Here is a 24,207-nt window from a genome sequence, read left to right as displayed (position 1 = left end):
CTTGCCTGAAAAGACTCACAGCAAAACAGTAATTCCGGCTATGAAAGCCGTTGACAACTTGGTTTGCTGTGAGTTTTTTCGGGCTTTATGGTTATGTTCCAGCTGCATTCTCTCCTGACGTTGCGCCTGTATCTGTGGCAAGCATCCTGAGAACCTCAGAAGACACCATTAGCCACAGATGCAGGCGAAACATCAGGAGAAAATGCTATTCAAACATAACTGAAAAGACTCACAACAAAACAGTGATTCTGGCTATGAAAGCTGTCGACAACTTGATAGGAAAACCGCTCAGGAATCCCGCAATCCTCCTGCACTCCTTTATAATCCCGACTTCTTCATGCACCCCAAAAGGCCCCTTTTCAATGCTTCTAAATTCTGGCACATCTCACTCTCCCAAGCGCCTCCCAATCTTGATTTGCATCGGATTCCTCTCTCCCACCCAATGATTGCTCCCCTTCCGCATCCCACCCTTATCTCGTGCCCGTTTAGCAAAATGGGACAGGGCACCGGTCTCAGGGCATGATATTCATCTGCATTTGCGATCTGGCCTCCAATAATAAATACTACGTGAGGGCTCCAAGGGGAAGCGGGGAGGAAGGGCTTTCCGGCACTCCTGGCTCCGGCTTCTCCTTCGGGGCCGAACCCAAGGCTCTTCTTCCAGCGTCGCCCGTCCTCCGGGTCAGGCCCGTGGGGAGTAGCAAGGGTTGCGGGGCAGCTCCGTGAAGGACTTCAGCTCGTAAGGGATCCCCGAGTCGATCTCGATGGACTTGCGGGAGAAGAGCAGGCGGATGTTGTCGTGCAAGTAGATCTTCCCCGACTTGGAGCTGTGGAACCTGGGCCGGAGGAGGAGAAGGAAAGCTTTATTCGGATTCAGAAGACGCTTGCAGAAAAACACACAGGACAGAGTCATTGTGAAATGGCAACCTCGCTATGCAATTTATAGGACAAATAAACTACAATGAAGCACTTCGGCATGGGGAAGAGATGGTGGAGAGGGGTCATGACAGTTATGTTTAAACCCAGAAGTTTATGAGGAATGGGATGGGAATATTTGGCTTGGAGAAGACAAGTCTGAAAGGGGACATTCAAATGTCTTAAGGGATGGCACCTACAATCATAAAGTTAGAAGAGACCCTTGTTTCACACTCATCCCTTAAGGCAGGGGTCCTCAAACTTTTTAAGCCGAGGGCCGGTCCACAATCCTTCAGACTGTTGAGGGGCCGGATTATCATTTGAAAAAAAAAAATACAAACAAATTCCGATGCACACTGCATATGTCTTATTTGTAGTGCAAAAACAACAACAACAACAAGAAGAACAATGAAAGAACAATACAATATTTAAAAATAAAAACAATTTTAACCAACATACATTTATCAGGATTTCAATGGGAAGTGTGGTCCTGCTTCTGGCCAATGAGATAGTCAAATTTATTTATTTATTTATTTATTTATCAAACTTAATTTTCAAAGTTAATTAGGGTTGTTGTTGCTGTTGTTGTTGTTGTGTGCCTTCAAGTCATTTCAGACTTTGGGCGAGCCTAAGTCTAAAATGTATTTATTTATTTATTATTTATTTACTGCATTTATTTACTACATTTGTTATCACACCCTTCTACCCCAAAGGGGACTCAGAGCGGCTTAGAAATGATATGTACATACAATATACTATATTATTAGCATAGCACAATATTAGCATTATATATTACTATATTGAACTATACCACTATACTGTAATATTATTAGTAATATTATATGTAATATAGAATATAATATTATTATATGGTATTATTATTAGTGTTATATTGTATTACATTATAATATTATTATCAATATTATATGTATATACAATATATTATATTATAAAACTGAGGGCGGGGGCCAGGTAAATGACCTTGGAGGGCCGCATCCGGCCCCCGGGCCTTAGTTTGGGGACCCCTGCCTTAAGGAGTCTGAACCTAGAATCTGACAGCGGAAAGGATCCCAAAGGCCACCCAGCCAACCTCCGCCATTCTGCCAAGCAAAAAAACACCTACCGCAGGTGCATCAGGTAGCAGAGCACCCTCCGGGGGGGCTCACTGACGACCGGGCCGCCTCCCTGCGCCTCCTCCTCCACGGGAACCAGGAATATGCGATGGCGCAGGAAGGTGATGTGGTTGGCGGGCATGTCATGGAAGTCGTAGGTCACCAGGAACATCTTCACCACTGTCTTGTTGGGGTTGAATAAGGTCTGGGAGAGAGAGAGAGAGAGAGAGAGAGAGAGAGAGAGAGAGAGAGATGACCCCTTGACCTCAACACAGGCCACTGTCAGTGTCTGTGCTGAAGATGAAGCCGAAGGGCCTTTTTGTCCAGCATCTGAGACAGCAACAGAATTGGAGCATCAGCCTAACCCTGAAGAAACTAGCTTTGCAGAACTGATTCAGGAGCCTCGGGGTAGTATGGAGAATATGTTACAGTAGGATCAGGAACTCTCAGAGGAAGAGCAAGAGTTAAGCATCCCAGCTTAGCTGCAGTTGAAGACCAGTGCCATCCAGCTGAGGAGGTCTAATCGGTTGGCCCAAAGAAGGGCATAAAAGAGCTGGAAGTTGAACTGGCAATTTGCTGGGAGCAACGTATCTGAAACAATTCTACAATTCTGGGTGTGACAAGCTTGTCTAGTGCTCCTAATAGCATTAGCATAATAATATTATTAGCATACTAATAATAGAATATATGGAATATACATATAATATTGATAATAATAATAATAATATTATAATTGTATATTATATATAACATGTAATATTACTAATAATATTGCAATATAGTGGTATAGTACAATATGGTAATATATAATGCTTCTATTGTGCTATACTAATAATATAATTTATTGTATGTACATATAACTTGTAAGCTGCCCTGAGTCCCCTTCGGGGTGAGAAGGGCGGGATATAAATGTCACTAATAATAATAATAATAATAATATTACAGCCTGAACCTCTGTTCGTGCACTCTTGTTTTGGACCTTGACGAATCAATGATGCTTTGGATTACAGCTTCTATTTGGTGAGACTGCTGAACTCGGACCTTTGGCGTGAACTTCGACTTTGCTGGACTGTTGATGACCACGGAGTGTTTGACATGGAGAGAGTGAGCGACAGCATTGGCAGGGACTGGCTGTAGAGATTGGAACAGCTGCCGTAGATGTCAGAGAGACAAGAGACCCAATATGCTGGGTCTCTGGAGGTCCACTGCGTTCCTTTCCACCTGGCATGGCCTTTGCATCTCTTTCCCCCAACTCTATGGAGGGGAGAAGGGCCTTAGGCTGCCCATTCTCGTGGTTTCAAGCTTAGCCTCGATCCCTTGTCCGGTCACAACTCACCACTTGGATGGTGCCCGTCTTGGGGATGCTGTAACCCTTCTTTCCCAGAGCTTCCAAGTTAATGACGCCCTGGAAGAGGAAGAGGAAGAGGAAGGAAGGTGGATCAGGCAAGAAAGCTCAGGTGGGGAGGTGGTCATATCAGGAGCAAAGGAGATGAAACCAGATAATATATTATTATTATTATTATTATTATTATTATTATTATTATTATTATTATTATGGCCATGTTCTAGCATCATTTTTCCTTTACGTTTTGTCTACATCTGTGACTGGCATCTTCAGAGGATCTTCAGGATGACCCTCTGAAGAAGCCAGCCGCAGGTGCAAGTGAAATGTCAGGAGAAAATGCTACTAGAACACGGCCATACCGTCTGGAAACCACACAACATCCCAATGATTCTGGGCATAAAAACCTTCAACAATACACTACTACTACTATTATATTTGTTAGTTACACCCCACCTTTTCTTCCCACAAGGAGACCTAAAGTGGCTTACATTAAAAGCGTTCCAATACAATTTAAAATCTACAAATATACAAACAATATACAAACTATGCTAAAGCCCGCTGAAATAGGTACCAAATAAAGCCCACCTTTCCTGAAAGCATGGACTTGGACAAAATCCCATCAAAAGCCCCTGCTTCTGTCTCTCATGCAGCATTTCCCCCAATGGGCCTACCAGGAAAGGCGAGGGGGCATTGTGCTCCGCTATGTCGAAGTAGGTGACCTCCACCGGCAGAGTAGCATGTTGTGGGCAGTAAGAGCCGCTGGCCCCGATCTCCGCGGTGAAGCCCTCAATGCGGCCAGATGGCGGGAAGCGGCCCTTCAGCATGGACTCCTGGGAGGGAAGGGAGGAGCAGAGAGTCACAAAAAGGACAGTGGGTGTTCAAGGGGCCCAGAGGCAGAATAGGGCCTCTCTTCTGCCCATTGGGTTGCTATCCTAACCCAATCTCATGTATGGTCCTTCTTCCAAGACCCCATCCCATGCTTTATCAGACATCTTTGTCTGACCAAGACACAGACAAAGGGTTGTATAATGCAGCCAGCCTTCCACATTTGCTGGGGTTAGCTTCTGCTAATGAGGAGGAGGGCAAATCCCCATCTCTCCCCATTCACCCCAAACCAGTGATCCCAGAGGAAAGCCATCCTTCCCAGGGGCTGCTCCGTTTTACCTCGAAGTTCCCCAGAAGGGCCCGGCTGGTGGAGGTGGTGGCCCAGGGGCTCGGAGGGGACCGGCTGCCCGTTGAAGCCCTACGGAGGCTGCTGCGGAGGGATCTCCTGTGGGACCAGAAGGGCAGGCTTCAGTCCACTGGGAATGCAGTGGGAGACGCCCTGCCTGGGAGGATGTTGTCTTTGATGCCACCCAGAGTCCCATGTTCTACAGCCAGGAAAGGCTACAGGGAGCCGTCACGGGATGGAGGCAATGGGAAGCAGACCACCCACAAGTCAGGTCCATGTGCCCAGCCCACCAGAGACATGTGTCATTAGCTGTGTCCTGTTCATCCACACAGGCTAAGACCAGGAGGACCTCTAGAAGGCAATGGTCCAGCTCTGCCCAATGGCAAGAGGAATCAACATGCACTTACTGTTTGAGACGCAACCCAGTCTTCAGCTGACAGTTGCCAGGACCACTATTTGCCGAGCCCTGGAAGAGACATGACCCGCAAAGTGTGACAAAGTAGCCAGCAGACCAGACAGTGTACCTCGCAATTGGGAGTAGGCCTGGGAGCATGCAACTAGGGACTCTGCACATGTTCTTGAAGCTGGCAGAAGGCAGGATGTGGCAAAAAGATGCAAGACACTCCTGTGCTCACATTGATGGGTAGTGACTTGTGAGCCTCGGGTCCAGTATAAGGAGCGGCAGCACCTACGCTCCAGCTACTTAGGAACCACAGAAGGGAAGTAAACATGGTTTCCTCCTCTTTTTCAATCCTCACAGCCAGATTGTTGACCTGATCTGGACTATGTGACATAACACACTGGCAAAAAAGGAAGGGAAACAAAAGGAGAGGTATTTGCATTTTTCAGACCAAGAAAACTGGTTCATTGTTGTGGTTCATTCTGATGATGAAGTGGGATTTGGGTTTATGCAGGTTGGCCAAGGAAATGTTGAAGGCTCTGAATTGTCAGAGAATAGCTAGTAAATGTGTGGGAACTCAAGGTCAGAGGAATACTTTCTTAGTCTGTAAGAATGGTTAAATAGGGAGAAATAGGGAAAGATTTCAGACAAAGCAACATTGATTTTGGAAGCTTACTTCCTGCCTTGTCTCTGCTCATGGAAAAAGATTCTTGCTTTTGTTCCTGCCTAGATTCTGTGTATGGATTGTATTTTGGAGTTCACGCTACCTTGTTCTTCAGGACTGATTTGCTATATTAGAGATTTTGAACTATTTTCTACAGAGACTTTGAAATATATTTTGCAGATTGCCTTTGCAATTGGATTACTGCTTTCTTTACTGCTTTTTATTAAGACTTTGCTATCTTATATCAATAAACTGTAAAAACCATGTCTGCTGTGGTGGAGTGTGTGTTAAGAGCAAGGTGAACTAGCACTGAGGTGCAACATTTACAGGCAAAGCTATGCTGCAGCATAACCTTGTGACTATGCCATGTCCTCCCTGAGCCAGGCTGTGCCCTTGTGCAAATGGAAAGATGAGATGCTAAAAAGGCACCTGACCTCAAAAATGGATAGGGGAGAATTCCACAGACTGGGAACAGCTACCAGAACATCCTCCCATATGAGTATGGGCCACATTCATAAAGGGTGCCAATTGCCAGGTAGAATGGATCTCTGTCATTTAATGTGTTATAGGTCATCTCAAGCATTGTGAATTGTGCCTGTCTCAAAAATAGACAGCAGAGCTCCCTGTTGCTGGGGATGCTTTAGCTCAGGTACTGGGCAGACTTTGGCCCTCCAGGTGTTTTGGACTTCAACTTCCACCATTCCTAACAGCCTATCTGGAGGGCCGAAGTTTGCCCTTGCCTGCTCTACCCCTTTGTACAACAGCTCCCTACTCAGAGAACTCACCTTGGCTGCCGGAAGTAGGTGGTTCCAGAACGGGGCTCCCTTGGCATCGGTGCTGCGGCAGGAGGCGGGAACGGCGGGGCTGTGTGGGGCCCTCTTCTTCCGTGAAGGCGGAGGCCCCTCGTCCTCGGAGCCCGTCTCCGCAGCCCCCTCGGCCGCAGGGAGCAGCTTCCGCTTGGCGGGGCAACTCCTGCCGTTGCCTCCCAGGAGCCTAGCGCTGGAGCAGGGGGTCTTCTCAGCCGAGCCCAGCCCTGGGGAAGTGCCGGGGCCGTGCTCCGCCAGCGCCTCCGAGGTGCCGGGCTGGGTGTGCTCGCTGTCTGGTTCCCCCGGCGGGGCTGGGTGTGCTAAGTTGTGCAAATCAGGATCAAGTAGTAAACAGTGGCGGCTGAGGTGAGGGGTGCTGCCACCGCTGCCGCCCCCCTCGTTTCCGGAGGTGGAGGAGTGACCTCCGGGCGAGGCCGGGGCGCAGTCTCTCGTCGTCGTGTGCAAAGTGTCGCAAGGTGTGCAGGGCCCGTGTGGGGCGGTGGCACTGTCAGCGGAGGCTGCGGCATGCCCCCCTCGGGTCCTGGTGGGGCCTCCTCCTCCTCCTCCACAAGGCCGGCCAGGGCTGCCTTCTCTCCGGTGCTCCACCACCCGGAGGCCGCTGTGGGAGAAGTGCTGTGCGGAGCCCCCCAAGGAGAGGTCGTCCACCAGGAGCCCATCTTCGATGGCATCGTCCCCTTCCCAGAGGCCGCGCTTGGCATCCCACTCGCCATCCTCGGCCAGTCGCTGGGGCTCTGGGCACGGACGCTTGACTGGCTGTCGCCCAGGGGCCCTGTGCTCCGGAGGATGGGAGCAGCCGGCCAGCGGGGAGAAAATGGACACCTGGTAGACCTTCTGGCACGTCAGCTCTGGCGGCCCATGGCCCATCAGAACGCCATGGGGCCGGCGCCAGGGGCACGGCGTCCCTTCCTCCTCTCCTTCCTCCTCCTCCTCCTCATCTTCCTCCTCCTCCCGGCTCGTGCCAGTCCTGCACTCCTGGGGGAGGGCCGACTCCGTGTTGATGTGCCGCATGGGGGGCAGTGGGCAGGAAGGGCTAAAGTGCCGTGGGGTTAGGGCCTCCGGACCAGGCCCCTAACACAAAGCCAGCTGCCGGGCCACATCTGGAAGGGAGGGAGAAGACCAGGAGGGTGAGGCCGTACAGGGAATCGCATTATAGGCCAGGAAAAATCATTGTCAAGACATGTGCCTGGTAGGTAAAGATTTTCCCCTGACGTTAAATCCAGTTGTGTCTGACTCTGGGGGTTGGTGCTCATCTCCATTTCTAAGCCGAAGAGCTGGCGTTGTCTGTAGACACCTCCAAGGTCATGTGGCCGGCATGGCGGCATGGAACGCCGTTACCTTCCCACCGGAGCGGTACCTATTGATCTACTCACATTTGCATGTTTTTGAACTGCTAGGGTGGCAGGAGCTGGGGCTAACAGTGGGCGCTCATTCCACTCCCGGGATTTGAACCTGGGACCTGCCTGGTAGCAGAGTTAAAATCACTCAGTGCCTAGAGAGGCCTGACCAGGAATACCATATCCAGGGAGGCAACTGTAACCAGCTCAGATGCAATATCTGGAAGTGTCAATATAGAGATAGGCACAGAAGGGAAGTGATAAAAAGATGGGACCATGTGCTCCATCTCTCTCTTCTGCCGTGACTGTCTCTGAGTGCTAATCTATGTGAGTGATTGTAAATAGTTAAGATTGGAACCAAAATAAACGGTGTGATTTCAAGGGTTCTTGGCAGACATACAGAGTTCCAGTGTGCTTGATTTAAGAAGCACAGAGGCAGGGGAAGAGCAGAGAGGCACAGCTGCTTCAAAAGTATATGATTCAGATCCAACTGTCAAGGATCTGGAGGCTGCCAAATCCAGGGACCAGGGAGAACCCAGGCTGCTTTTTTGGGGACTCCTGACACACTGCACCCTACTCTGGATACCAGATATTCTTTTACAAGCAACAGGCGGAAGAAGCAACACTCACCCCTCAGCCACCGACTCTGCTTCCCGGCCGCCGTACTGCTCTCTCTGTCCAGCCGCAGGTGGTTCCCGGTGCAGCTCACGGGCGACACCTGCCAGTCCGGCACACCCCAGAAGCGCCGCGGCTGCCGAGGGATGGCTCCCACCATCACGGGCCCCGGCGTGGGTTGCACCCCCCGGCCCCTCCGCAAAGCCCTCTCCGTCTGGTCAGGCAACTCAGGAGCAACAGCACTGGAGAGAGGAAGAGATACAGGTGCATTATTACAAAACATCCCCTGATCTGTAACACTATGTAACACCATTTTTGTCCCTGGGTTACAAATGTTGCCATTTCCTAATTGGTTCTATGTATCATAAAAACATGGAAACAGTTTATCCTGCAGCGCACTTTGCTATAGTTTTTCGATGTATGTCTCATACCACCCCATCACATTGTGAGGGGAAGGCAAACCAAAACATTGATGGATTGAATGGAATTGTATGAAAGCTGTATGGTTCGAGCTTGGTGATGCCACCCTAAGATTGAAGCCTGGAAAACTACAAGAAGGAGGTTGCTGAACTGTTGCTGACCAGAAACAAAAGATTAACTCTGTGGTGGAAAACAACATGTTTACATTACCAAACACACTATGGGCATGGGTAGAGAATCGCCCCTCTTACATCATCCACAGTCCCGTTTCATGTTCTGGCTCCCCATCAGACTCACATGTGGAAACTTAAGAGTTGGCAATACATTCATCTTACATTCATTACTTTTTTGTTCTTAATCAGGAGAAACAACAATATCCAAACACCAAGAGGGCTCTTGTCCTGCCCAAAGACCCTTATGTTAAAGGAGACCAACACCAGTTTAAAACCACTCCTTTCCATGGGATCCTATGTTTCTGCATCAAAGCCCATAGAATACAAAAGACTACTGATGGTTGGGCAATGAAACATGATGGGAAACTGTGATGGTTCCCATCCCACCTGTTTTTCAGTTGTAAAGATGGGAGTAAAGTGTGATAAGAGACAGGAGCTGTGAACAGGATGGCTGGCATATGTTCAGAGTTCCCTCCTTTCAGGATATTTCTGCCTCTTTTCAACCCTGGAATATGTGATGAGCTCTGTGCCTCTCTTGAAAGGAGGCTGATGTTGTACCTCAGTGCTGGTTCATCTTGCTCTCACACACATACCACCACAGCAGGCTTGGTTTAAATAGTTTACCAAATCAATCTTGAAAACAAGACAGCCTGAGCTTCAAAACACCATCCAAAATGCAAGATCCAGGCATGAACAAAAGCAAGAATACTTTTCCAAGAGCATAGACAAGACAGGAACTCTGTTTCCAAAACCAACGTTGCTTCGTCAGAAATCTTTCCCTCTTTCTCCCTTATTTAACCATGCTTACGGGCCAAGAAAGCATTCCTTTGTCCTTGAGTTTCCACACGTTAACCAGCTATCCTAAGAGAACGTCTGGGATGATGAACTTTTAGCTTTAATCTTGTATCCCTATCTAAGGAAGACTCCTCTGACTCGCTGCCAGAGACACCTGGGACTTGTTGATGTTCTGAATTCTGTTGATGTTCTGAATCCTGTGAAAGGTCACCTTTATCACTGGCTTCTGCTTCACTGCTAGTCTATTTATCATAGGTTTCTGTTTCACTGCTAGTCTGCGGCCTCTCTAACAATTCAGAGCCTTCAACATTTACCTCATTAACATTGCCATGGTCAGCCTGCATAGACCCAAATCCCCCTTCATCATCAGACTGAACCACAACAGCTGAAGTGTCCTACCAGGGTGGAAAGTCTCCATGTGATGGGTCGGTTGCCAGTGTTCCCTTCTTTCGGGACACTTCTGCCTCTTTGCAACCACGGAGGACGATGCATGATGGCAGAAGTAGCTTAACTTCTGTGATAACCTCCATGCGTCATCATGCTTGAAAAGAGACTGAAGTGTCCTATGACTGGGAAATTTATAAATGTGATAAGGTAGACAGACTCTCAACCAATTCAACATATCTGTATTTATTCGAGTCTAAGGCACCATCAACTCTAATGTGCACCTCAGTTTTCAAAACCCTGAAACCAAAGAAGTATTTGTGCAGTGGCAAAAAGCGCATTCCTTGTAATTTGGTTGAAAAAGGTGCGCATTACAGTGGCTGCCTGCTTATAATTTCTTCTTGATTATTATTTATTTTTATATTTATTTACACCCTTCTTTATCTCCCCCAAAGGGGACTCATGTAAAAGCATTAGTATGCAATTTAAAATATACAACTAAGCAAGCGTTAAAACAGAATTAAATACAAACAGCACTAAAAAAAAAATCACAATTAAAATCCGTCAAAATATATTTGACAGCATGGGCAAACTTTGGCCCTCCTCCAGGTGTTTTGGACTTCAACTCCCACAATTCCTAACAGTCCAAAACACCTGGAGGAAGGCTGAAGTTTGCCCATGCTTGGTTTAGTGCCTTTGCAATTCATATTGCAAAAGCAATGCATGGGTCAAGGATTGCCACTCCAACTTGGAACAGTCAGGAGAATCTCATTTCCTGAGATTTGAATCTATTGCTCTGTTGTGTCCCAACCTCTCGCAGTAGAAAACAAGCTGGCCCCTTCTTCCTCAATGGGACATCCCCTCCATTATTATGTCTTTTCTTTCCAAGATATTGCCTTGGCTGCTCCCAACCCCAAATAGTTCCAAAATAGGAAGGGAAGATGTCATAGCCAACCCTTCTCTGCTTCCACAAAGACACACATGCATCACAGAAAGAGACAAACGGGCAGATTATTACCTGCCCAGAGAGAAGGCAGACCCAAGAAAGCAAGGTCTGGGGGCGGCAGTGAGGAGGGGGCTCTGCCCAAAGAGGAGGTCTGTGCTTCCCCATTGGACGCTCCTCCTCGCCCTCCTTGGCCTTATATAGAGCGAGAAGCCTTCCAGGCAAAAGCAGCTTTGCTCAGCATTGCAGAGCCGGACCAGGCTGGACACCGGTTGCTGGCCTTCCTCCTCTTCCTCCTCATTGCGGAGGGAGGGGGAGCTCAAGAAAGGGAAGGAAACCATAGAAAGAAGGACTCCCCACCCCCTGCCCATTGCCATTGACATGTCAGCTCTGTGACAAGCACCTGGGCTTTAAATAGCCACTCTCTAAGCCAGCTGGGAAGGAAACCCACAGAGGCAGGGACTGAACAACTTGGCTGCTGCTGTGAACTGTCAGGGGTACTTTGATGGTGCATGGTAAGGGGTTGGACTAGATGGCCCATGCGGTCTCTCCCAACTCTTCTAGGATTCTATGAAATGCCTTCAAGATGACGGTGAATGAGAGACTCTCCGAGTCACTCTCATTTTGCAAAGCCAGGGGACACAGCATGGCTTTCCTTTCATCTGGAACAGTGATTCCCAAAGTGGGCACTACCGCCCCCTGGTGGGTGCTGCAGTGATCCAGGGGGGCGGTGATGGCACCGATTAGGACACGGGGCGGGGGCAGAGGAGGGGTGGGGCCTCTTCCCAAGTGCCGGAGACAGAGCTGAGCACCTGAGGTGCCTGTTAGGACACATGGGGGCGGAGCTAGAGGAGTGGGTGTGGCTTCTTCCCAAGAGCCCAAAACAGGGCTGAGAATCTATAGGTAAAGGTAAAGGTTTCCCCTGAGGTTAAGTCCAGTCGTGACCGACTCTGGGGGTTGGTGCTCATCTCCATTTCTAAGCCGAAGAGCCAGCGTTGTCCATAGACACCTCCAAGGTCATGTGGCCATTGGCATGACTGCATGGAGCATGAATCTATACCTCTCTCTATACCTGTCCCTCTTGTTGGGACACAGGGGGCGGAGCTAGGGAAGGGGGCAGGGCCTCCTTCCAAGAGCCCGAGACAGGGCTGAGCCTCTATACCTCTCCTGAGAGGCCTTTTAGGACTAAAGGGCGGGGCTAGGGGTGTGGGCGGGGCCTCTTCCCAAGAGCACAAGACAGGGCTGAGCCTCTATAACTCTCCTGAGAGATCTTTTAGGGCTAAAGGGTGGGGCTAGGGGTGTGGGCGGGGCCTCTTCCCAAGAGCACAAGACAGGGCTGAGCCTCTATAACTATCCTGAGAGATCTTTTAGGGCTAAAGGGTGGGGCTAGGGGTGTGGGCGGGGCCTCTTCCCAAGAGCACAAGACAGGGCTGAGCCTCTGTAACTCTCCTGAGAGGCCTTTTAGGACTAAAGGGCGGGGCTAGGGGTGTGGGCGGGGCCTCTTCCCAAGAGCACAAGACAGGGCTGAGCCTCTATAACTCCTGAGAGATCTTTTAGGGCTAAAGGGTGGGGCTAGGGGCGGGGGCGGGGCCTCTTCCCCTATGTATACCTCCCCTGAGGCGCTTGTTAGAACACGGCAGGGTGTAGAGGTTCAGCCCCATCAGGCACTTGGGAAGAGGCCCCACCTCCTCCTCTAGCCCCGCCCCCTGTGTCCTGGCAGGCGCCACAGGACAGGGATAGAAGCTCAGCCCTGCCTCAGAGCTCGTAACTCCGCCCATCCCAGTCCTGGCCGCCCATTTGTGGCCCCGCCCACCTCCCCCTCCCAGACCTCCATCTTGGGCTAGGGGAGAGGCTCAGCCCCGCCCTCTTGAGCAGGAGCCACGCCCACCCCTCTAAGCCACGCCCCCGTTTCCAGGGGGCGCTGAGTCGTATTTTATAAGTTTGGGAACCACTGATCTGGAACGTCATCTTAATTTTTCTCCTGCCTTTCCAAGCGTTATTGCCTTTTCATGGTTTGCTCATGAAACAGACAATGCACAACATACTCTTCTGGGGGAACTCCAGGCTTGATGTGCTCTCAGACCCATTTATTGGTCTTTCAGGGCCAGTCTACTGGTTTTTCAGAGGCAGCAGTCATCTCCCCTCTCCACCTTCTCTTCTCCAAGCTAAACATAGTGTTGCACTCCTAGGCTGCATAGGCACCTTGAAACCACACTGGAGCCCCAGAATATAAGCAAACAAGCTACTTATTGACCGTTATAAGTAAGCACAAGCAAATAAAGTTCAGAGTCCAGAAGTATTCTCTCCTGACATTTCGCCCACATCTATGGCAGGCATCCTCAGAGGTTGTCACCTCACAACCTCTGAGGATGCCTGCCATAGATGTGGGCGAAATGTCAGGAAAGAATACTTCTGGAACATGGCCATACAGCCCAGAAAACATATAACAACCCTGTGATCCCAGCCATGAAAGCCTTCGACAACACAAAGTTCAGAGTCAATAAAATGGGTTTAAATCCACAAGAGCAATGTACTTAAAAATCTTAAAGCAAGAGTCTAAGAAAGTTACTCAAATAACATAGTCCAAACCAGAACTTGGACTCAGTCCCACGAAAAGCATCAGGAATAGTCCAAACAAGACTCACTTCCAAGGCATGAAACAATCTGGAACCACAGGAAACAAGGCTAGAACGCAGGATCAAACTCCAATATAATCCAAGGTATTAGAAATCCACATGGCAAAGTCACTGGAGCATTCAACTGGATTCAAAGGCAAATAACAAGGCAGGAAACTTGAATCAAAATCCACAGCTGCAAAACATTCAAGTACATGGAGCAAAGATCTTTCTCTCTTGAATTGCAAAGTTGACACCTCTGCCATAGCAGAGAGGGACCAGGCATTTAAGGAAAATTCAAGGTCTTCCTTTCATGAGAAAACGCTTTCTCTCATGAGAAAACTATCCATTAGCGCTGCTTCAAAAGCAGTTGTTTACTTTTTCGTAAACATTATTTTTCCTTCCTTTGGTGAGTTATCGCCTCCCTCCTGTCAAACACATTATCCTCCTCCAAACTAGAATGTCCATCTGACACCTGTTGAACTGGCCTCGACTGTGGAGAAGAATGTGGTTCAAAATGCCTGCTTACAACCATTCTGTCTCTGGTCCCAGAATCCGCTGGAGCAGACTCTGGCTGCCCAAACCCAAAACATCCAGGTGTCCCCTAGACAATGGCCTTGCAGACGGCTTATTCTCTCACACCAGAAGCGACTTGCAGCTTCTCAAGTCACTCCTGACATGAAAAAAAGAAGAAGAAAAGTTGATTTGAATCCTGCTACTGTCTTCTGGAGTATTAGCTCTCCCTCCTATTTGGTGTCACCTGCAAACTTGATAAGTGCATGCTCTAAACCAGGGGTCCTCAAACTTTTAAAGCAGCGGGCCAGTCCACAATTCTTCAGACTGTTGAGGGGCCGAATTATCATTTGAAAAAAATATGAACAAATTTCTATGCACACTGCACATGTCTTATTTGTAGTGCAAAAAACAACAACTATGAAAGAACAATACAATATTTGAATATAAGAACAATTTTAACCAACATAAATCTATCAGGATTTCAATGGAAAGTGTGGACCTGCTTCTGGCCAATGAGATAGTCAAGTTAATTAGGACTGTTGTTGTTGTTGTTGTTGTGTACCTTCAAGTCATGTCAGACTTGGGCGAGCCTGAGTATAAAATTGTTCATTTATTTATTTACTACATTTATTTACTACATTTATATCCCACCCTTCTCACCCAAAGGGGACTCAGAGCAGCTGTATGTTCAAACAATATATTATATTATTAGCATAGCACAATATTAGCATTATATATTACTATATATTGAACTATACCACTGTACTGTAATATAATATGTAATATATAACATATAATTTAATATTGTTATATGGTATTATTATTAGTATTATATTGTATAACATATTTTTATTAATATTATATGTATATATAATATATTATTAAAACTGATATAAAAATATATTATAAAACGGAGGGCGGGGGCCAGGTAAATGACCTTGGAGGGCCGCATCCGGCCCCCGGGCCTTAGTTTGGGGACCCCTGCTCTAAACCTTCATCCAAGTCATTAATAAAGATGTTGAACAGAACTGGATGCAGGACTGAACACTTTTCATGGCACTCCACAAGTCATTTCTTTCCAGGATGAAGAGGAACCATTGGGGAGAAGCACCCTTTGGGTTCCATTGCTTAACTAATTACAGATCCACCTAACAGTAGCCTTGCCTAGGCCACGTTGGACTAGTTTGCTTGCAAGAAAGTCATGGGGGACTTTGTCAAGGCCTTACTGAAATCAAGATCTGCTCCAACCACAGCATTCCCTGCATCTACCAAGCTTGTAACTCTATCGAAAAAAAGAGAAAATATTAGTCTGGCATGACTTGTTTTTGAGGAATCCATGTTGACTTTTAGTGATCGCAGCATTCCTTTCTAAGTGATTGCAGGCTGCCTCCTTGATCTGCTCCAGAATCTTTCCTGGTCTTGATGCCAGGCTGACTAGATGGTAATTGTTTGGGTCCTCTTTCTTTCCCTTCTTGAAGATAGGACCATATTATTTGCCCTCTTCCAGTCTGCTGAGACTTCTCCTGTTCTCCAAGAATTCTCAAAAATTATTGCCAACAGTTCTGAAATGGCTGCTGCTAGTTCCTTCAATACTCTTCGATGTAGTTCATCTGGCCCTGGAGACTTGAACTTATTTGAAGTTGCCAATACTTCCTTATTTATTTTGGGTTGAATTTCCCCTGTTGCCTCGTCTGCTCCATATTGCTCAGGTTGACTGCTTTGGGAGACAGTGATTGGGCATTGGGACAATGTGGACAGTCCAGCAGAGTTGATGGCGTAGGAGCATCACTTCATTGCTGGTGGTCTTTGCTTCTTCCAGAATGCAGACATTTGTCCACCTGTCTTCCCAAGAGATTTGTAGGATTTTTCAGAGGCAATGCTGATGGAATTGTGACATCTGTAGACGTTTCGCAGGCATAGAGCAGGGTTGACAGGATAATAGCTTTCTAAACAAGCCCCTTGGTGTCCCTACGGATTTCCCAATCCTCAAACACTCTCTGCTTCATTTGGAAAAATGCTGCACTCGCAGAGCTCAGGCAGTGTTGTATTTCGGTGTCAATGTTGACTTTTGTGGAGAGGTGGCTGCCAAGGGAGTGGAAATGGTCAACATTTTCTAACGTTAAACCATTAAGCTGTATTCCTGGTATTGCAGAGGGATTGTCTGGTGCCTGTTGGAAGAGCACTTTGGTTTTCTCAATGTTCAATGAGAGGCCGAGCTTCTCGTATGCTTCTGCAAAGGTGTTTAAAGTGGCTTGTAGATCTTCTTCTGGATGTACACAATGTTATCATTAGCATATTGGAATTCTATAAGATGTTGTGACCTTGGTTTTGGCTTTCAGTCTGCTGAGGTTAAATAGCTTGCTGTCTGTCTGATAGATGATAGTGGACAGGAAAAGAGATTGAAAGATGGGCTTAAAGTTAACCTTAAAAACTGTGGCATAAACATTGAGAATTGGGAAGCCCTGGCCCTTGAGTGCTCTAACTGGATGTCGGCTGTGACCAGCAGTGCTGTGGAATTTGAAGAGGCACGAATGGAGGGCGGACAGAAGAAACGTGCCAAGAGGAAGAAGGAGCATCAAGACAACCCTGAATAGGACTGTCTTCCACTGATGTCCTCACTGTAGAAAAACATGTGGGTCAATAATAGGACTCCACAGTCACCTACATATCCACCACCAAGACACTGCACTTGGAAGATCATCATACTCTCACAGCAAGGGATCACCTAATTAAGTAAATACTGCTCAGATTGAACGCCAATCTCCTTTGGTTTTCTGCTGCCCTGCAGACTAGGACGCGGAACAATGGCTTCAAACTACAGCAAAGGAGATTCCACCTGAACATCACTGTGAGAAAGGCTGTTCAGCAGTGGAACTCTCTCCCCCGTACTGTGGTGGAGGCTCCTTCTTTGGAAGCTTTTAAGCAGAGGCTGGATGGCCATCTGTCGGGGGTGCTTTGAATGTGATTTCCTGCTTCTTGGCAGGGGGTTGGACTGGATGGCCCATGAGGTCTCTTCCTACTCTACTATTCTATGATTCTATGGAGAGAAGACTGAGGCAAAGAAAGTGTTGAGTAGCTCTGTCTTTTCCCTATCTATCCCATTAGCATTTTACCTTCTTCTCTACATAGACGCTGAACCCTCTTTCTGGCACTCAAATAGTCACTTCTTTCCAGGATGAAGAAGAGGAACCACTGGTGAGAAACACCCTTTGGGTTCAAGCTAGGGCTTCCCTCCATCCAGACACAAAACTCCTGTTGACGCAGCCCAGAATCACACTGACTTGTTTTAGTCACCTCTCCATCCGCAACTAATGCAAAGGGCCAGCCAGTCCAATGCTGACAGTGCTTTCAGAGGGAAATGGAGTGACCCTTCGGGACCCTTCAGTCTCGCCCACACACAAAATACGTCTCCCCCACCACCGGCAATGCCTGGAGAAATACCAACGAAAGAGGCCCCTCGGCTCATTCCATTGTTGGCGGGAGAGATGGCACAGAGCCGCCTCCGCCGGCCACAGCAGGAAACTGACCTCCGACCCTTGACTCCAGGGAACAAGTGGACTCCCCTAGGGGCAGACAAAGGGGACCCAGACAGGTGACCCTCTCTCACGCTCACCCGAAACCCACACCTGCGTCCCTCCCTTGCATGCCATACCAAGGGCTGTCACCGTCCTCCTCCTCCTCCTCCTCCTCTTCTTCTTCTTCTTTCTCTGCTTTGGCGCTGGAATGAGGAGGGGGCTGGGAAGCTCCTGTCAGAAAACAAAGAGGCAGAGGAGCTGCAGCGGGGAAGGAAAGAAGGAAGGGAATGAGGAAGGAAGGAAGGGGGGCGCAGGAGCCTTCACTCTGCCTCAACAGCCGCCACGAAGAAAGGGGGAAAGGGGCTGCCACTTATTTCTGCAAAGGAGGAAGACAGCAATGTAGGCTGGGGTCATAGTTTGCAATTAATGCCCACACCTGCCAAATGCAAGACTTGCACTTGCCTTTACAAACCCAGAAAATCCCAGAATTGGAGGAGACCCCAAAGGTCATCCAGTCCAACCCCCCTTGGAACACACTATCCAACAGACAGCTGCGCAGCCTCTGTTTAAAGACCTCCAAGGGAAGACTCATGGTGAGGAAGCATCCAGAGGGCCATCCAGTGCAATGATGATAATAATAATAATAATAATAATAATAATAATAATAACAACAACAACAACAACAACTCATTGTCCCCTCTGCTTTTCATTATTGCCATGATCCCTCTGTCAACAATTTTACAAAAAACAAATCTCGGCTATCAAACATCTAAGAAATCTCACAAAATTTCGCATCTGATGTACATGGATGACCTGAAGCTGTATGGGAAAACGGAAACTGAAATCCAGTCTCTGACCAACACTATCCGAATTTTTAGCACTGATATCAGCATGGAGTTTGGTTTGGACAAATGTTCAACAGTGGCATTGAAAAAGGGAAAAATCATTGAAAGTGAAGGCATAAATATGCCTAATGGCCAAACGATCAAGTGTCACCAGTCAGAGGCCTATAAATATCTGGGCATATTACAGCTGGACAACATCAAGCATGAACATGTGAAAACAGTGGTCAGCAAAGGATACACACAAAGAGTCAGAAAAATTCTCAAAAGCAAGCTCAATGGAGGCAGCACCATCAAGGCCATAAACACCTGGGCCATACCTGTCATAAGATATACTGCTGGCCACAGGTGGGACTGGACAATTTGGACAGAAAAACAAGAAAACTCATGACCATTCATCATTCACTGCACCCTCGCAGTGATGTTGACCGGCTATATCTGCCTAGAAGATCAGGGGGCAGAGGACTCTTACAAGTAAAGCAAGCAGTCAAAGAAGAAGAACATGCCCTGGCAGAAGATGTAAAGCAAAGGGAAGAACCTGCTTTGATTGAAGTCAAAAATCAGAAACTCCTCAAAGCACAGCAGACAAAAAATCAGTGCAAGAAAACCGCACTACAAACTAGAGCTGACAGCTGGCACAACAAAACATTGCATGGAAAGTTCCGTGACAAAATTGAAGGAAAAGCTGATAAGGAGAAGACCTGGCTCTGGCTCACAAATGGGACCCTGAAGAAGGAGACAGAAGGCCTGATCCTTGCAGCCCAGGAGCAAGCCATCAGAACAAAGGCAATTAAGGCCAAAATCGAAAAATCAGCTGATGACCCAAAATGCAGACTGTGCAAGGAAACCGACAAAACCATTTGATCATATCCTCAGCTGCTGTAAGAAAATCGCACAGACAGACTACAAACAGAGGCACAACTATGTGGCCGAAATGATCCATTGGAACTTACGCCTCAAGTACCACCTGCTAGCAGCAAAGAACTGGTGGGATCACAAACCTGCAAAAGTATTGGAAAATGAGCACACAAAGATACTGTGGGACTTACAAATCCAGACTGACAAAGTTCTGGAACACAACACACCAGACATCACAGTTGTGGAAAAGAAAAAGGTTTGGATCATTGATGTTGCCATCCCAGCTGACAGTCGCATTGACGAAAAACAACAGTAAAAACTCAGCCGCTATCAGGACCTCAAGATTGAACTTCAAAGACTCTGGAAGAAACCAGTACAGGTGGTCCCGGTGGTGATGGGCACACTGGGTGCCGTGCCAAAAGATCTCAACCGGCATTTGGAAACAATAGACATTGACAAAATTACGATCTGCCAACTGCAAAAGGCCACCCTACTGGGATCTGCACGCATCATCCGAAAATACATCACGCAGTCCTAGACACTTGGGAAGTGTTCAGCTTGTGATTTTGTGATATGAAATCCAGCATATCTACCTTGTTTGCTTTGTCATAATAAAATAATAATATAAGGCTTTGAACCTGAAAGGCCATTAAATGCTAATCAAGGTGGTCATTTGCAACATTCACACTTGTGATGACCCATGGGCCTTGTAGTCCTGCTCATGACATTGTGATGCCTGATGAAGAAGAAAACTTCGTGTTTCGAGTTATTGTTATCGAGTGTTTCGGTTATTGGATTATTATTATTTTATTATTAAAACTTGGGTTTTTTACCTTCCCAGTCAGAACTGGATTCTTCCCAGACAGATTCTTCCCAGCCAGATCTGGGAACCTTGCACCTGCAAGAGGATTATGTTCCAGAAGTATGTCAAACAAATACTGAGGCTACATCTCCAGTGTTTTCTCGCCATGAGTTTTGTAAACAACAGAGAGGTTTGGAAGCAGCCTCGCGCAGGAGTGCGAGAATAATTGCTAAGAATTTAGCCAATTAAGACTGCTTTCCATGAGAATCTTTAAGGAGTCAAACATCTGGTCTCAGAGATTAGCTTTCGTTTCTGGTTCCCAGAGAACTGCTCTCGGCGGGAAAGTTAGACTCTATATAGGTGTTTTACCCGCGGAGTAACTTTGCGGAGTCAATTCGTCAGCCTCCGGAGCGAGTTGTGTCTGAACAGCGCGCTCCGCTTCAAGCCTCGTTCCTGCTCAAGCCTTGTCCTTGTTTCCAGCCTTCGCTCCTGTTTCCCAGCCTTTGTTTACCTACGGACCTTGCCTTGTTTCCCAGGACTAAACCTTGCCTTGTTTCACGGATTTTACCAAGTTATTCCACGGACCTTGTTCTTGTTCCTCGTTACCTTGTTCCACGATTCAAGCCTTGTTTCAAGTATCAAGTTATTTCCTAGCCTTGCTCAAGTTCATGGACTAAAGGACCTTGTCATCTCCCCTCACTTTGCCTGGCAAAGTGAGTGTTTCGGTTATTGGATTACAACTTTGGACCTTAATATTTCATATTGGACATTGTTTCTTTGGACTAATTTTGGCCTTTCCTGAAAGGTCTGCTTCTGGACTAACTTTTACATTTGCTCTTATTAACTTTATATATTTCCTTAATAAAGATATTAGATAGAATCTGGCCTCTGCGTATGGTTATTGGTGCTCTGTAGCCTGGGTCGCGACAACACTTGCCTCAAACAGATAAGAGTTTTTTCTCCCACCCTGGACATTATTCCATGGATATATAAACCCCACTTTCCAACAGACCTCACAACCTCTGAGGATGCCTGTCATAGATGTGGGCGAAACGTCAGGAGAAAATCCTTCTGGAACATGGCCATACATCCCGGAAAACTCACAGCAGCCCAGTGATTCTGGCCATGAAAGCCTTCGACAACACAATAATAATAATAATAATAATAATAATAATAATAATAATAATAATAATAACAATAATGGTATGCTCCCACTTAACCTCTGCTTTCCAATAACAGAAAATGTTTAGGGAAAGCTCTTAAAGGTGAATTGTGGGGATTCAGGTAATCATCATCGTCATTGTATTTTTATTACCCACCTCTTCTTTCGGCTCGAGCCTGGGCACAATGCAATTAAATATATCTATAAAATCACATATTATTTTTTTAGACAAGCAAATACCGAAACACTAGGAAATAACCTTCCTGTCCATGACGACAGCAGCAAGAACTGAATATGTGAAACTATGGAAGCAACAAAGAATACCAACACCAAACGAATGGATTACATAGGTCCATAACTTACATACTATAATAATAATAATAATAATAATAATAATAATAATAATAATAATAATAATAATACTTTATTTCTAGACCACCCTCTCTCCCCAAAGGGACTCAGGCCATATCCTTTTATGGTCCTTATCTTTCCCTTTTTGAAGGACTTCATCTCAAATTTAATGGCCATGGCTCAAAGCTGTGCAATGCTGGGATTTGTAGTTTGGTGAGGCACCCACATCCTTTGGCAGAGAAGGCTCAAGGCTTTGTGAAACTACAGCTCTCGTGATTCCATAGCATTGACCTAAGGCAATTAAAGTGGATTTCATTCTATCTATAGGGACTTCTTGTTGGCTGCGGAACTCCCTGCCACCAGAGGTTTCTATCTCCGTTTTCCTTCCGCTATGAAGTAAACACTGTTTAACTTAAAACAATTTTGTAGCAGTAAACACAAAGGTTTTGGAATAGGATGTATGCACTTTACCATTAACTCTCGTGTTTTATACATGGCTATCCGTGTCTTTGTGATCTGCACATTGAAAGGTTCAAAATGTCATATTTTCATTAAGGAAAATTACGAACAAAGTGCCTAGACTGAAGGAATAAATCATAGTACTACCCTCAGCCACAAAAAAATTAAGTTTCTGGAGTAGAACAACTACTTTCAAAGTAAGGATCGCATAATTAAACAGGAAATAACTTTCAAAACAGGAATGGAAAATATTTCAAATGTTGTTACATAGTTTAATCCATGCTATGAGTTATGTTGGATATAAATTTTTAAAAAAACATACCGTATATACTCGAGTATAAGCCGACCTGAATATAAGCCGAGGCACCTAATTTTACCACAAAAAACCTGGGAAAATATTGACTCCAGTATAAGCCGAGATACCAATAAAATAACATTAATTAAGGCATCAGTAGTTTAAATGTTTTTGAATCTTTACATCAAACTGCAATTTAAGATATGACTGTTCAACTCTGATTAAATCATTATTTTCATCTTCTTTAATGTAAATGTGCTTATGTATCCTTTTAATAATAATAGGGTGAAATAATAAATGTAGTAATAATAATAATACAGTAGAGTCTCACTTATCCAAGCTTCGCTTATCCAAGCTTCTGGATAATCCAAGCCATTTTTGTGGTCAACGTTTTCAATATATTGTGATATTTTGGTGCTAATTTCGTAAATACAGTAATTACAACATAACATTACTGCGTATTGAACTAACTTTTCTGTCAAATTTGTTGTATAACATGATGTTTTGGTGCTAAATTTGTGAAATCATAACCTAATTTGATGTTTAATAGGCTTTTCCTTAATCCCTCCTTATTATCCAAGATATTCGCTTATCCAAGCTTCTGCTGGCCCGTTTAGCTTGGATAAGTGAGACTCTACTGTAATAATAAACGCAGTAAAATAATAAATGTAATAGTAATAGTAATAATAATAATAATAATAAACGCAGTAAAATAATAAATGTAATAATAAAGTAAAATAATAAATGTATTAATAATAATAATAAAAATAGAGTAAAATAAATGTAAAAGGAACAACAATGATAGAGTAAAATAATAAATGTAATAATAATAATTAATAGAGTAAAATAATAAATGTAACAATACCAATAATAATAGAGAAAAATAATAAATGTACCATATATACTTGAGTATAAGCCGACCTGAATATAAGCCCACCAGGACCCTCACCCGAGTATAAGCCGAGGAGGGTTTTTTTTCAGTCCTAAAAAAGGGCTGAAAAGTTAGGCTTATACTCGAGTATATACAGTACATCTAAAGGTCTGGATCTCTTAGCTTGTGCCTTCCTGTGCGATAAGGTGGGGTTAGACTAGATGGCCTTTGGGGGTCTTTTCCAACTCTAGGATTCTATGGCCCTAGTTCTTAGAATAGGCCAAGTTCAGACTAAAACCCGGAGCAGATGCACCCGCAGCATTGACACAGAAGGCATTGGCTGTAATACTGGTGGAAACCCTCCCTGACTTTCAGGTTTATTCTAGGAGGAAAAATAGAGGAAAATATAGGGAATTTTGTGCAATTGGAAGTGTTTGCTCAGTGGTTTCTTTCCACTCACCTCTGCAGTTTGGAGACTTGTCGAGGGGGATTTCTCCCCAAACCTTTGCACCTGTCTTTGCACCTGTAAAGGCCCCCCACCCCAAAGTCAGCCTAATGTCAGTCACTGTGACACCTCACCCCCCTCACACCTACCTTGGTGCAGAGCCAGCCAATGGGGGCACAGTATGCAAATCAGGCCCAAGCAACAACAAAATGGGTTAGGGTGGGTGAATTAGGGGGGGGGGGGGTCAATAAATAATAATAATAATAATAATAATAATAATAATAATAATAATAATAATAATACTGTGGGACTTCCGAATCCAGACTGACAAAGTTCTGGAACACAACACACCAGACATCACAGTTGTGGAAAAGAAAAAGG

General features: G+C 46.0%; 1 protein-coding gene across 5 annotated transcripts in view; it reads right to left on the bottom strand.

The window, feature by feature from the left end:
- Window positions 1-512: 512 nt before the first annotated feature.
- Window positions 513-24,207, bottom strand: part of atosb (atos homolog B) — a 46,002-nt gene continuing 22,307 nt past the window's right edge. For 2 of the 5 annotated variants that reach the window (XM_062972610.1, XM_062972609.1), the window contains exons 2-9: window positions 8,396-8,622; window positions 6,390-7,528; window positions 4,948-5,006; window positions 4,534-4,639; window positions 4,041-4,199; window positions 3,361-3,429; window positions 2,036-2,229; window positions 513-833 (exon numbers count right to left, since the gene is read on the bottom strand). In XM_062972610.1, the coding sequence (XP_062828680.1) occupies window positions 680-833; window positions 2,036-2,229; window positions 3,361-3,429; window positions 4,041-4,199; window positions 4,534-4,639; window positions 4,948-5,006; window positions 6,390-7,439 (1,791 nt within the window). In that variant the 5' untranslated portion in view covers window positions 7,440-7,528; window positions 8,396-8,622 and the 3' untranslated portion in view covers window positions 513-679. Of the gene's footprint in view, window positions 834-2,035; window positions 2,230-3,360; window positions 3,430-4,040; window positions 4,200-4,533; window positions 4,640-4,947; window positions 5,007-6,389; window positions 7,529-8,395; window positions 8,623-11,170; window positions 11,331-17,878; window positions 18,055-23,841; window positions 23,954-24,207 lie in introns of those variants that run through there. The other 3 variants (XM_062972611.1, XM_062972612.1, XM_003229095.4) reach the window with 3 other exon arrangements.

The sequence above is a fragment of the Anolis carolinensis genome, chromosome 2 (genome assembly GCF_035594765.1).
Source record: "Anolis carolinensis isolate JA03-04 chromosome 2, rAnoCar3.1.pri, whole genome shotgun sequence".
Lineage (NCBI taxonomy): Eukaryota > Metazoa > Chordata > Lepidosauria > Squamata > Dactyloidae > Anolis > Anolis carolinensis.
The sequence above is the reverse complement of the archived record's forward strand: the minus strand, read 5'-3'. Positions and strand labels throughout refer to the sequence as shown.